Below are 12,571 nucleotides of genomic sequence, written 5' to 3' on the forward strand. Positions count from 1 at the left end.
TCAGGTGTCCACCGAGATATGCGAGACATACATTTCCTTTCCTCAATAACCAATTTGCCGTTGACGAAGTGCAATTTGCCGATGAGGAAGGCGTACAGTTCTGTGGACTCCCAGGCAGAGTTGCAAGGAGGACGCTTAGCTTAATATCTAAACCACACATCAGTGACACAAGGAGCAACACCGCTCTTATGACTTTCGCCTCATCGCGCTTTAGGTCAACAATGCGCCACGCTGAATTTTTTTTTCCTTTTTCAAGATTGTTATATGAAAGCTATCTCAATTTTGTGTTTCTATAGGGTGAAAAACTAGATCAAGTTGTTTATGACCCCATGACTCGGGGCCTGTTTTTTTGACCGATCCAGGGAGCTCCGCCCACCATACAACGTGGAAGGCACGGGGCTGCCCTGGGTCGTGTCCAGCGCCTCGGCAGAGGCGCTGGACGACCGTGGAGGAGGCACGTTGATTTTCGAGTTTGACCTTGACCTGTTGTAAGAGGTCTTGAGGCCCACCGCCCCGGGGGTCTGCGTCCCCTCCTTTGGGGTTGGCGTAGTAGCACTAGCTACTCCACACGAGGGCGCGGATGGCGCGGATGGTGACCTGGACAGGTGCCGAAGTCTGGTGTGGTGCGCCGCGCCCACGCACCACATCGGCAAAGCGTATTTTTGCACTAAAGGAAAACCTGTTTGTTTGAGCATATCGACTTTTTGCTTCCTTCAAAGAAATGTTTCCAGTAGTCTTGAGAGTAATTATGTATATTTCTTTCTTGCAAGAAGGACAAGCCCTGGAAGGCAGCATTGTCTCCTGCACAGTTTTCACACCGCGGTGTAGCAATACATTCTTCACATTGGTGGTCCTTCGAAGAGAATTCTGCGCACGTTTTGCCGCCGCGACAACTCTGTGAGCCGTGGCCAAACCTCTGGCAATTGAAACATCTGCGTGAGTTGGGTATGTAAGGTCTCATATTTATTTTCAGGTATCCGACTTCAAGGCTTTCAGCCAGTATGCTGGTGTTGAAGGTGAGGATTAGGTGTTTCCTGTCTATTTCTTTGTTGTCCTTCCTAATCTTTATTCGCTGATCATTTATGACACCTTGATCGGTAAGGCCCTCAAGCTTTTCTTTTTCAGAGAGGTGGACAAAGTCGATTTCAGGTATGACGCCTCGGACAGTGTTTGGAGATCGATGTGAAGTAACGAAGACGGGAATATCCCCTATGGACACGAGGTTTGGGAGTTTAGAGATCTGGACTGTGTCATGCAGTTCGAGCAGTAAGTCACCGCTGGCCATTTTTGATACCTTATACCCAAGGCCCAAGGTATCTGTCAAGCACTTTGCTACCAGGAACGGTGATATGAGTGTTGCTTGTGTTTCTTCTGCATTGCTGAGCACAACATGGAATTTCGGGAAAGTTATCTTTCTTTTCTGGAAAAACTCGCCTGCATCGTTCTGCCCTCTTTTCAGAGAGCGATCAGGATTAGAAAGGGTGGGGAGCCATAAAAATTTCAGGTTTTTCAGTCATGGTGCCAGCCACCCACCATGGAGCCCAACGAGGGAATGGGACAGGAACTTGCGAGCAAGTCCCGCCCACGCCATCTGTACACCTCAACTATAACCAAATATGACGTAACTCAGGGTGGTTGGCCGCACAAGGTTAACCCTAGCCGCCAAGAAAAAAGGAAAAACAAAAAAGGGAGGAGGAGACAGGAGAGTTGTAAAAAGAAGATAGGAAAGTTTAAGATGGAGGGGAGGATAGGAAAAGGCGACTGCCGATTTCCCCCGGTCGGGTCAGGCCGGGGGTGCTGCCTGTAGGAAGCTGGGGCCAAAGTGTTGTGTTGCCTACGCTGAGGGGCCTTAAAGGTCCAAACGATAGGCATAGGCTCAAGCACCAGGATCCCCTTTTCCCTGGACACGGCGATGCCACTCACGGCTAAGCGCGGGTGCTCGGATCCGTGGTGACGCACTGGTCACCATCATCCCCCAGGTACCATCATCCCACAGATGCTCAGGTACCCGTGGTGTCGCAACTCGCCAACGTCTGCATGAATCAGACGCCCCTGCGGGGCAACAAACTTTTGCGGATTAATTAAATGACCAGAGAGGTTAACGAATGTAGGCGCAGAAAACCAAGCTACTAAGAAATCCAATGGACAATGAACCCCCCTCGGACGTCCTGCAGACATCCTGAATACCCGCACGACGTCCATGGGAGTTCAAATGCCCATTGGGAAGTTTTGCAAGCAAAGCTGGTACTATATAAAACAGAAAAATCAGCAAAATGTGACGAGACATGTGGTGAAAAGCGACACCATCGACACCAACAGGGGTTGGTCCATCCCTGTCATAGTCCCTTCTTCTCCGAGCGTAGTGTCCCCTAGGCGATGTAACCCCCCTGAACTCTTGTGTACCTTTCACTGGACTGCAGCCACACTGGAGCTATTTTCATCCTAAGGCATGAAAACAATACCAAGCCACGAGATGTACAGCACAACCAATCTGCTGCGAGTGCAACTGCGCAAAGCGGGTTTTAAGGATTTCACTTCCGTCACCCTTTTCTCTGTCTCTCTTGTCCGCAGTGACTGAGGATACATCGTTCACAAACTGGAAAAAACAGTGGGACAGCTCCGCCTGTTCCACTATCCCTTTGCAAGCTGCGTTTCCATGCACGCGACATCTCTTAGCATAGCGTTAGGAAAGAACAGGTTCACTGGCACCCGTTCAGATTTCATCCCCTGAGCGTTCAGTCAACTGCTTGATAGCACGAGCGGACGCTATGACATGTGATGTTGCACCTCATTTTCTGGCTCATGCAAACAGCAGTATTTTACGTCTGCTGCCAGACTGTTTTGTGAGAAAAGAGCAAGCTAAACGATGTGCTAAGCATGCAGTGAAGTCCCCGACCAATTTCTCTGACCAGGCGAGACAAGAAATACCGTGTTTCCTCGCAAGCCATTTGCACAAAAATTTGAAGAAAAAAAAATCAGTTTAAAATTGGTGGAGGGGTGCAGGTTATTAAAGAATTTTTTTTTCGAGGGGCAAATGACTTTATGGCAAAGCGTGGCCTCCTGTGCATAGTTTACCCCCACTGACACATGGACACGTGTGAAGCCGATGAGGGGCCCAAGAAAAGCAAAGCCAAATTCACAATTATGTGTTTATTCGACAACTCCATCCATGCTGGCTTATGCATAGAGCAACGCTCCGAAAGAGCGCTGTTGCACCTTCAAAGTCGGCTGCCATTTTCTGTGCAGGCCATTTTACAGGGCTGGCCAGCCTTATTTAGGCATCATGATTGTGTCACGGCAGCGGCCACTGAAGCGAAAGAGAAACTGAAGATCATATTCTCTGTTCAAAAATCAGCAACAGAGCAGCCGCAAGAAAATTGACGTGGATAAACCCTGAGTTTGTAACTGGCAGAAGAAGAAATTCTCAGAACAGCAAACATATGAGAGGAGATTGTTTCACAGCCTGAAGGCTGGTGTGCACCCCAAGCTCAAGACAATCCTTGCGAAGTTTATCAAGAGAAAAGGAGTCGCGGCCGCGCTGTTCCTACAGTGGCGGCACGAAGGGTAGAATGGGAAAGAAGAAAATAAAACTGGCCAGCCCTCACCACCTGAGCACAACGGCCTACAGAGATGGCACACATAGAAGCTATCAAGCTGGCCTGCGCACTAGATATATGACACGAAAAGTTGCATGCTGGCCTGGGCACTAGATATATCACACGAAAAGTTGCATTCTGGCCTGGGCACTAGACATATCACACGAAAAGTTGCATGCTGGCCTGGGCACTAGACATACTGCCACGTATCATTTTAGTGGCCGTTCGTTCGCGCTCAAGGCTGCAGGAAAGAGGTTTTATAATTTTTTTTTGTGACGCGAGAAGCGACCGGACTAATCTCGATTGCTCATAGCCATGAAGAGCTGCATCTACGTTTTTCTAGATTACTGTAGATGATCTTGACTTGTTATCTCGAAGTTTCCTTGGTAGCTTTAAATTGAGCGATGCCGCGAGTGGCGGGCATTCGTAGTTCGACGACTGGCGAGCACCGTTGTTGCTTACGCCGCCGCCGAGTGATTCGGTTCTTTTGCGGGCGCAAGTCAGCCCAATTAAAGTGCTTCGTTTCCAAGACTGGTTGGTGTCTTCCTGACCGCTGGACTGCCGTCACTACAACGTGACAATATCACACGAAAAGTTGCACGCTGGACTGGGCACTAGATATATCACACGAAAAGTTGCATGCTTGCCTGGGCACTAGACATATCACACGAAAAGTTGCATGCGAGCCTTGGACGGCTGCAGTGGTTTTGAGCTCACAAGGGATTTCGATGCGTGCCAGAGTAGTGCTTTAGTTGTGTCTCCAGCCCACCCCACATTTGCAATGACACCCTTATAAGGGACATAGCCATGGGTCATGCCACGAATTAATTCTGTTCTAGCATGCTGCGATGTATGCCCCTCACCACCTAACATGCACTGTACCAGGTGGATACACAGTCCATTTCTACGGGCAATGGCGGCCGGGAAAAATGAATTGTCCGGTAGAAGCCAGCAAAAGCTCCAGACTCATTGTAGAGCACTACACTATACGATGAGTATGCACACGCAAATGGTGAGATACAGTGTGAAACATCACCGTCACTAGAGCAGCCAATGAAGTTTTCCCTACACGCTGTTAAGGTACTTATTAAGATACCTGTTGGGCTGACTGGGCTGGCACCTCAGCCAGGCTGGCCACCGTGACGGGCGCGTCCTTGCTGCTCATCTTCAGCTGCAGCGGCGGGGCCTTGTCTGCTTGGGAGGGAGGCACCAGGAGGTCGCGCAGGGTCTCGTTGTACACCTCCACAAAGCTGGCCACCATGGTGTACTGCAACGGAGGCAAGCCACATCAATCATCACCTCGGAATCAAAAAGGGGTGCAGTCAATGGCAGGCTTAAAGAACAGTGCGCAAGAGCGTCCACGTTCCCCCCTCCCTTTCTGCGCACACTGACCGTCCACTGGGGGTGCTTCTGGGATGTCTCGAAGACCTGGTGGAGGGCCCGGGGGATGACGCCCCTCAGCTCGCCATCCTCGTCCCCCTCCATGGTGTGGGTCTGGCCGGCGCCCGTCTGGCCGTAGGCAACGATGCGCACGTTATAGCCGTCCAGTGAACTCTGCACCAGGTGGGAGACTTGGGCGTACACCTCTGCCAGACTGGCCACGCCCGGGAACACTCGGTCAAAGCTGAATGTCAGGACGGTCTCCCGTTGCACCTGTACGGACGAGGCAGAAACACCCACACTTGCCCCCACTGTGCAGGGCTGACCAGCCATGGACGACAGATCACACCTCGATGCGGAAAACAAATCTGCAGTGACCAATGTGCAATGTACCGAATGCACAATGTTGAGCCCAGAGAGAATTTCGCTTGGCTGTAGAGGTGCCATTGCACTGGGCAGTCAAGGTTAGATTTTGTATGTAGAGCAAGGCTGGGCAGTTGGAAATATCGAGAGGTAAAACCATTAGCAAAGGGAAAACCTATTTAGGCATGCACGCAATATATATGACCGTACCAGAATTGTGTGCCTGGCGCCGCTAGGCACAAAAGTGCCTAAGTGCTTTCCAATCCCCACAAGGTAGCTGCCCCACAGCCTCGCACAAAAGGCTGAAATCTATCTTTCACGAGCGTGAGCTTTCCTGTAATGTAGTGTTCCACAATTTTTTGTTCACTTACAGCGCTGCACAGACCTTCTGAGAAGGCGCCGTGGTTTGCATTCACCGTAAAAGAATTTCTTCATTGCTCTTTTACACAATAGGAAATAAAATTTACTAACATGGCACTTTGGGCTGGTTGGTGTCATGCAGAGAGCAGCACAGCTTAGCGGCCCAGCATCCAATCTCTCCAGCGCTAGGAAATATCCTCACATTGTTTGCCACACCGGAGCCTTTGTTTGAAATGAGTGAAACGAATTTTAATGAACATCTACTGTGCTTTTTTGTTGAAGCACATTTCCCTTCTTTTGCAATTATGACAGCATGTTATGCAAACTAGAAAAGCAGTTATTGGACGCGCAGTCATTGGCTAATCACGGGTCCAAACGAAAAACTTTCAAATTCAAGCAGCAGCAGATCAGCAAACAAATTATGCAGCCGAAATAGACCATGTCATGTCATGCACGTGAACAGAATAACCGAACAAAAATATCACTGTAGCACATTCGCTTCTTGAAATCGGGTAATTACAAAATTTACAAAATACTAAGCTCCGGGATCTGTGTCGGCCTGCGCAAACGTAACCGTAAATTACATCTTGTTAAATAACAACTTGAAAAAGACATTAGTTCATTGCTTGTTGCAATATATTCTAAGATAAACCCACCTATCAGCTAAGTATTGCAGGCACTCCTCAAAAATACATCTTTGGTGCTGCCTTAAAATTAAGGGCTGACTTCATGTGTACTGGCAGTGAATTCCAGGGTAGTTCCCCATTAAATACTTCAAGCGTTATACGAGGGGGTACCCAAAAGAAACCGGACTTATTTTTGTTTGAACTTATTTGTTCACATTTTAAGCACAGACCTTCAATCTACTTCAAAGTATTCCCCACTCGCAATGATACGCTTGTCGAATCTTTCATTACATTTTTCAAAATATTGTTTAAATTCATCTTTTGTGATGCTTGACAGTGTCTCCGTCGTTTTTTTCTTCACCTCAGTAACATCAGCGAAACGCTTTCCATTAACCTATTTTCTCATTCTAGGAAACAAAGAAAGTAGAACGGGGCAAGGTCGGGATAGTATGAGGGGTGAGGAATAGGGGTCATGCCATTTTTGGTCCAAAATTGTCGTAGAGACAGAACTGTGTGAGCAGGGGCATTGCCATGATGGGAAAACCAGTCACTCGACCGTCACAAATCTGGCCACTTCCACCGCACACTGTTGCCCAATCTTTTCAAAACATCCAAGTAGAAAGCCTGCCTAACTGTCTGACCCTGCGAAACAAATTCTCGATGGGCGACTTCTCTCACGTCGTCGAAAAAACAAATCAGCATTGTTTTGAGGTTTGGTTTCACCTGACGAGCTTTCTTGAGGCGAGGTGAATTTGAAGTTTTCCATTGGCATGATTGTTGCTTTGATTCAGGATTCGATTCAGGAACACTTGAGTTGTCCCCATAGCATCGTCCTTGTACGTCTTTCTTAATATTTCAAGAGTTTCCATTCAACTTTTTCCGGGCAAAAATCAAAATATCACCGGCGCACGCTGTTCACGAAAATCAGCCATTGCAAAAACGACGTTCACACAAAACAGTCGTCACTCTAAAACTCTGCATAAACTAGTCTTACCTCCTTCAACGATGGCACTCGGCTTACTGACTCTGGAATGTTCGTTCTATGCGCTCCTAGTGGCAAAACGCGGTACCACAGAAGTTTTGCCGACCAAAAAATTTAGTCCGGTTTCTTTTGGGTACCCCCTCGTACTGTGTATATCATGAGACGCAGGCAGATTAAACTTGTGGTTGGCTGTACCTCCCGTATTTTGGGGTGGAATTGTAAACAAACTGATTAGAAACGGGTGATTGGGCTCTGTGTGAACAATTTCAGCAGTTTTTAATTGATACAACGCATATTGGTAGCACGCGAAATGAGGCGTTCAACGCTTGGCTTTATGAAAGAGAGAATTCAGCGAGCCTTGGAGACAAAACACTAATAATCCCTTTCAAATTTCAAAGTACAATATTGCCACGTATCACTGTAGTGTTTATTCGTTCACGCTCAAGGCTGCAGGAAAGGGCTGTTATCATTTTTGTTCGTGACGCGAGAAGCGACCAGTCTAATCTCGATTGATCGCAGCCATGAAAGGCTGCATCTAGCTTTTTCCAGATTACTGTAGATGATCTTGTCCTGCTATCTGGAAGTTTCTTTGCCGGTTTTAAATTGAGCGATGCCGCGAGCGGCGGGTATTCGTAGTTCGACGACCGACGAGCACGTTTGTTGCTTACCCCGCCGCCGAGTGATTCAGTTCTTTTCCGGGCGCAAGTCAGCCCAAATAAAGAGCTTCGTTTCCAAGTCTTGTTGGTGTTTTCATGACCGCCGGACTGCCGTCACTACAACGTGACATCTGGTGGAGGTGCTGGGCAGCCTTCCATGTACCGGACACCCCCTACAAGCCGTGACGTCAGCCCTCTGAGTCATCAACCGCAGGACCTGAGTCCAGTCCACCGCGCTAGCCGACGCCTGCAAGGGGACGCACCAGAGTTCGGGACTCTGCCGGACCCTACCCGGAAGCGGAAGCCAGCCGCAACATCTACCATGAGCTTGCCCCAGACGACGACTCCAATCATTCTTCACCAGCCCCGGGTGCCACCGGCCTTCGACGCTTCGCCTGGCGCCGACCCCGAGGAATGGCTGGAGCAGTTCGACCGTGTGGCTATCTTCAACAACTGGGACGATGCCACGAAACTTAGGTACGTCTTCTTCGCCTTGGAGGGACCAGCAAAAGTCTGTTTTGAGAATGAGGAAGCTAACCTCACGAACTGGGAAACCTTCAAGGAGCAGCTTCTAAAGACCTTCACGAACGTCGTGCGAAAGGAGAGAGCCCAGCAGCTGCTACAGTCTCGCATACAACATCCAAACGAGACCGTTGCTGTGTACACTGAGGAAATGGAGCGTCTCTTCCGGCGTGCCGACGCGAGCATGAAGGAAGAAGAGAAGGTGAAGTTGCTTATGCGAGGAGTTAAAGAGCAACTATTTTCCGGCCTCGTTCGCAACCCACCGAAAACCGTCGCGGAATTCGTAGAAGAGGCATCCACAATGGAGAAAACTCTTGACGCCCGAGCCCGTCAGTATCACCGCCAGCAGCGCTTTTTGTCAGCAAGCTGCATGGATACCGCTAACAACGATAACCTGCGGGAGGTTATACGTGAAGTTGTGCGAGAGGAGCTCCGACGATTGCTGCCAACGGGAACGCAGCCGCAACTTTCATCGCTCACTGACGTCATCCGGGACGAGGTTCAACAGGCCTTGGGTGTGACGCCGACACCAACGCAGCCTCTGCAGCCCCCAGCCATGACTTACGCCGCAGCTGTGCGCAGTCCTGCACCTCGACGACGGGACCCAAGCCTCTATCGCCCTCAGCCAGCTGCGTTGGACCGCCGCCCACTCACCCAGCCCGCCCGTCCTACGAGCGACGCGCGCAGCCGAGGAAATGCGACGAGTGGAGAACTCCCGACCAGCGCCGCCCACTATCCTTCCACTGTGGCGAAGCCGGTCACGTCCTCCGGCACTGCCCATACAGAAGACTGGGCATCCGAGGGTTCTCTTACGATGCTCCACGACCCCGACCCGGCCAGCGACCAGCCGAAATCGAGGAGTTTTTACGTCGGGAAGAATACTCATCGCCGAGCCGCCTTACACGTTCCCCGTCGCCATCGTCCCCGCGCTTTGTATCTCCTAGCCGAGGTTACGCCGTGCGTGGACGCTCCCCCAGCCCCCGAAGGTTAAACTAAATAAAGCAGCCTCTGGAGGTGAGGTCGCTTCTAGGCGCAATGACAAAGATCCTCCATCGACGAGTACTCAAGACCATGCCTCAACTACGACGACGACACCGACGACGACGACACCGACGATGACGACGACGCGGCCAGACTTGAAGCTTTTACCGCTGCCCAGTGAAGTAACGTCGCAGTACGCCCACCGCAGCCTCACTACTCGACGAAGCCGAGATCGGACACCGAAGACAACGTACAATACGAGAACGCGAACAAGTGACCTTGAAGTTACGGTCGACGGTCACGCGGTTACTGCCTTGGTGGACACGGGAGCTGACTACTCTGTCATGAGTGGCCCACTCGCTGTCCGACTCAGGAAGGTAACAACAACCTGGGATGGCCCGCTGATCCGCACCGCAGGTGGCAACCTGATTACGCCGTAAGGACGCTGCATCGCGAGAGTTACTGTAAATGGGAGAACCTATGCGACAACCTTCCTGATCCTACAGCAATGCTCGAGAGACGTGATTTTGGGAATGTACTTCCTGAACGAACATCGGGCGATCATAGACCTTCGATCTAAGTCGATCAAGCTTTCCACGGAAAAAGCCATACCTGTTGCGACGGGCGCGACTCATCACGTTGCCTTAACCCATTAGCGCCCAGCGTACTTTTAAAAGTACACTTAATTTTTTTATAATTTCACCACCAAAGACTGCAATTTTCTTTTCAAGTAGGGCATGCTTTTGTCAACAGGGGATTGGCCAACCACCCTTAACTAATTTGGCGCACTTCCTCTGCTCAGTATGTTAGCTTTCCGTGGTGAAACTTCAGGATGTTTGTTTCCCACGAAGTGCACCGGTAGTTGCTTGCTTATAATTTTCTCACGGCCGCATTCATGTACATATTACGCTAGTTTCAAGTATAGAGCAGCACGAAAGACGAAAGTAAACAACGGATGCTTTGAATGTCCCGCACCTTTGGCATTTTTTGCTCTGTGATGATTTATATACTGCTGTACTTTCTATAGTACACTGGGTCTTCCTGTGTGCAGAACGGCGCCTATTTATTCCAGTTCATAGATCTTATAGTTACTTCCAATTTTTCGGAAAAAATCATTTTGTCTGCTCAGCAAGGCCTCGGAGGCTGCTGTACTTGCAGCTAGCGGTCTTGAGTTTGATGATGGTATGATTTTAATTGGTTGTAATAAAGTTTGGTTATAAGAACTGAAGGTTCTGCCGAGCAGACAGTTACTGTTATGCCATTCACACCGTCTGCGCAAAGTACTTGAGTTCAGAAATGAAACTTTTGGAAGCGCGTGTTGTCCTGTCGTCACCTGAGGTGATTTAAACCCTTAGTGACCATTTCATCTTTTTTTTAAATTTTTTTACCTCTCAAGACATTCTTGTAACGCTCCACTGGGAGGAATTTAGGGCTAGAGGAACCGTTCGCCAAAACAGGTTTAGGAAAGTGTCCACTCGGGCCAAAGAAAGCGATGAAATAGAAGCAGCCATGAAACATCGATTCTTGCTTCAGTAGTATAGGTTACATGCCTTTATTGAAGTCTACGATCAACAGTATAGTAACTATGGCTTGCAACTATAACAGCAGTGAGCCTACGTGTTTTGTAGAGTGGTGGTTGCCTATAGCACAAGAAAAACAGATTTTTTTAAAGCCAAAACTACTTTCCTTTTACAACAGTGGTATGGCAGGTGTTGACCTTTCGCATCAAGCCATCTACTGCCAGTATATCAGCATCAGGGACAAAAAGTGATAGTGGTTGTTGACACCAAAGATCAACTTTGCAATTGTTAAAGCCTGAACAATCTAACAAATTGCTAGAGACGACCCTGCTGACTATTTTTGCTTTGGTAAGAACGGTACTCATTATTATCTACACCTTGACATGCAGTAACCAGCGGTTCGCAGACACTCTGGCTCAATCGTATCTGATGCTTCTTTGAAAAGGAGAAAGCTTTCCGTGCAAAGTAGGATAACTGCGGTGCCAGTATAGCCAGAAAATATTCATGAGGGCCTGCAAGAAGTGTTATATCACCCTGCGTAGAAATCGCAGACATAATAACAAAATTCACGCCACCAATAGGAATGCAGTGCGGTAGCCACATGTGCTATGGGGAAGACCCAGTGTACTATAAAAAGTACACCTGTGTAACCTCTGGAAGGAATAAAGCAATCGTGACGAAATTTCAGCAATCTCTTTTTCTTTACATGAGAGTATCATGTGCTAAGAATGAAGAAAATCCCTCTGCTAGATTTTTCTTGGTCCCTAATGGGTTAAACGTCCTCGATGAAGCATTGAGCGTGCCGCCCCGATCAAGTGTTCTCGTCGGCATAGGTACTGGAGACATCGAAAATGCCGAAGGCGTTATCGAGGGGAACACCCAGTTACTCCTGGATCGAGGATTGGGCGTCCCGAGGGGAGTGGCCGAAATCCGAAATGGCCAAGCCCAGGTGTTGCTAACCAACTTCACGGAAGAATACCGGCATCTAAACAAAGGTACGACGATCGCTTTCCTCGACGAGCTGGCAGACATCAGAGACGTATTTGCCCTACCCGACCAACCCGCAGAACCATCTGACCAAGGCCATCAACCCACGTTCGACATCAACCCGGCATTACCCCGGAGCAGACAAGACCAAATACGCAGTCTTCTTCAAAGGTACACCGATTGCTTCTCATCAGCATCGAATGTGCGACGAACCCGGCTTGCCAAGCACCGCATTGTCACAGACGAACACGCACGACCACTCCGACAGAGCTCCTACCGCGTATCGCCGCTAGAACGCCAAGCTATCCGCAAACAAGTTGAGGAAATGCTTCGTGACGACGTCATACAGCCATCGAGGAGCCCCTGGGCAGCACCGGTCGTCCTAGTGAAAAAGAAAGACGGAACCCTTCGCTTTTGCGTCGATTACCGCCGCCTGAACAACATTACGCAGAAGGATGTCTACCCCCTCCCCCGCATCGACGATACACTGGACCGGCTGTGCAACGCTAAGTACTTCTCATCGATGGACCTGAAGAGCGGCAACTGGCAAATTGAAGTCGACGAAAGAGATCGCGAGAAGACTGCGTTCATCACGCCA

At 49.3% G+C, this 12,571-nt stretch overlaps 1 protein-coding gene across 1 annotated transcript in view; it reads right to left on the reverse strand.

The window, feature by feature from the left end:
• Positions 1-4,683: 4,683 nt before the first annotated feature.
• The window catches only part of LOC149355706 (uncharacterized), a 32,689-nt gene continuing 24,801 nt past the window's right edge, over positions 4,684-12,571 (reverse strand). Inside the window, exons 9-10 of the mRNA XM_089576167.1 lie at positions 4,989-5,249; positions 4,684-4,863 (exon numbers count right to left, since the gene is read on the reverse strand). Coding sequence (XP_089432293.1) covers positions 4,684-4,863; positions 4,989-5,249 — 441 coding nt within the window. The remainder of the gene's footprint in view (positions 4,864-4,988; positions 5,250-12,571) is intronic.

Source organism: Amblyomma mixtum, chromosome 3, assembly GCF_055824585.1.
Source record: "Amblyomma mixtum isolate Tamu chromosome 3, ASM5582458v1, whole genome shotgun sequence".
Lineage (NCBI taxonomy): Eukaryota > Metazoa > Arthropoda > Arachnida > Ixodida > Ixodidae > Amblyomma > Amblyomma mixtum.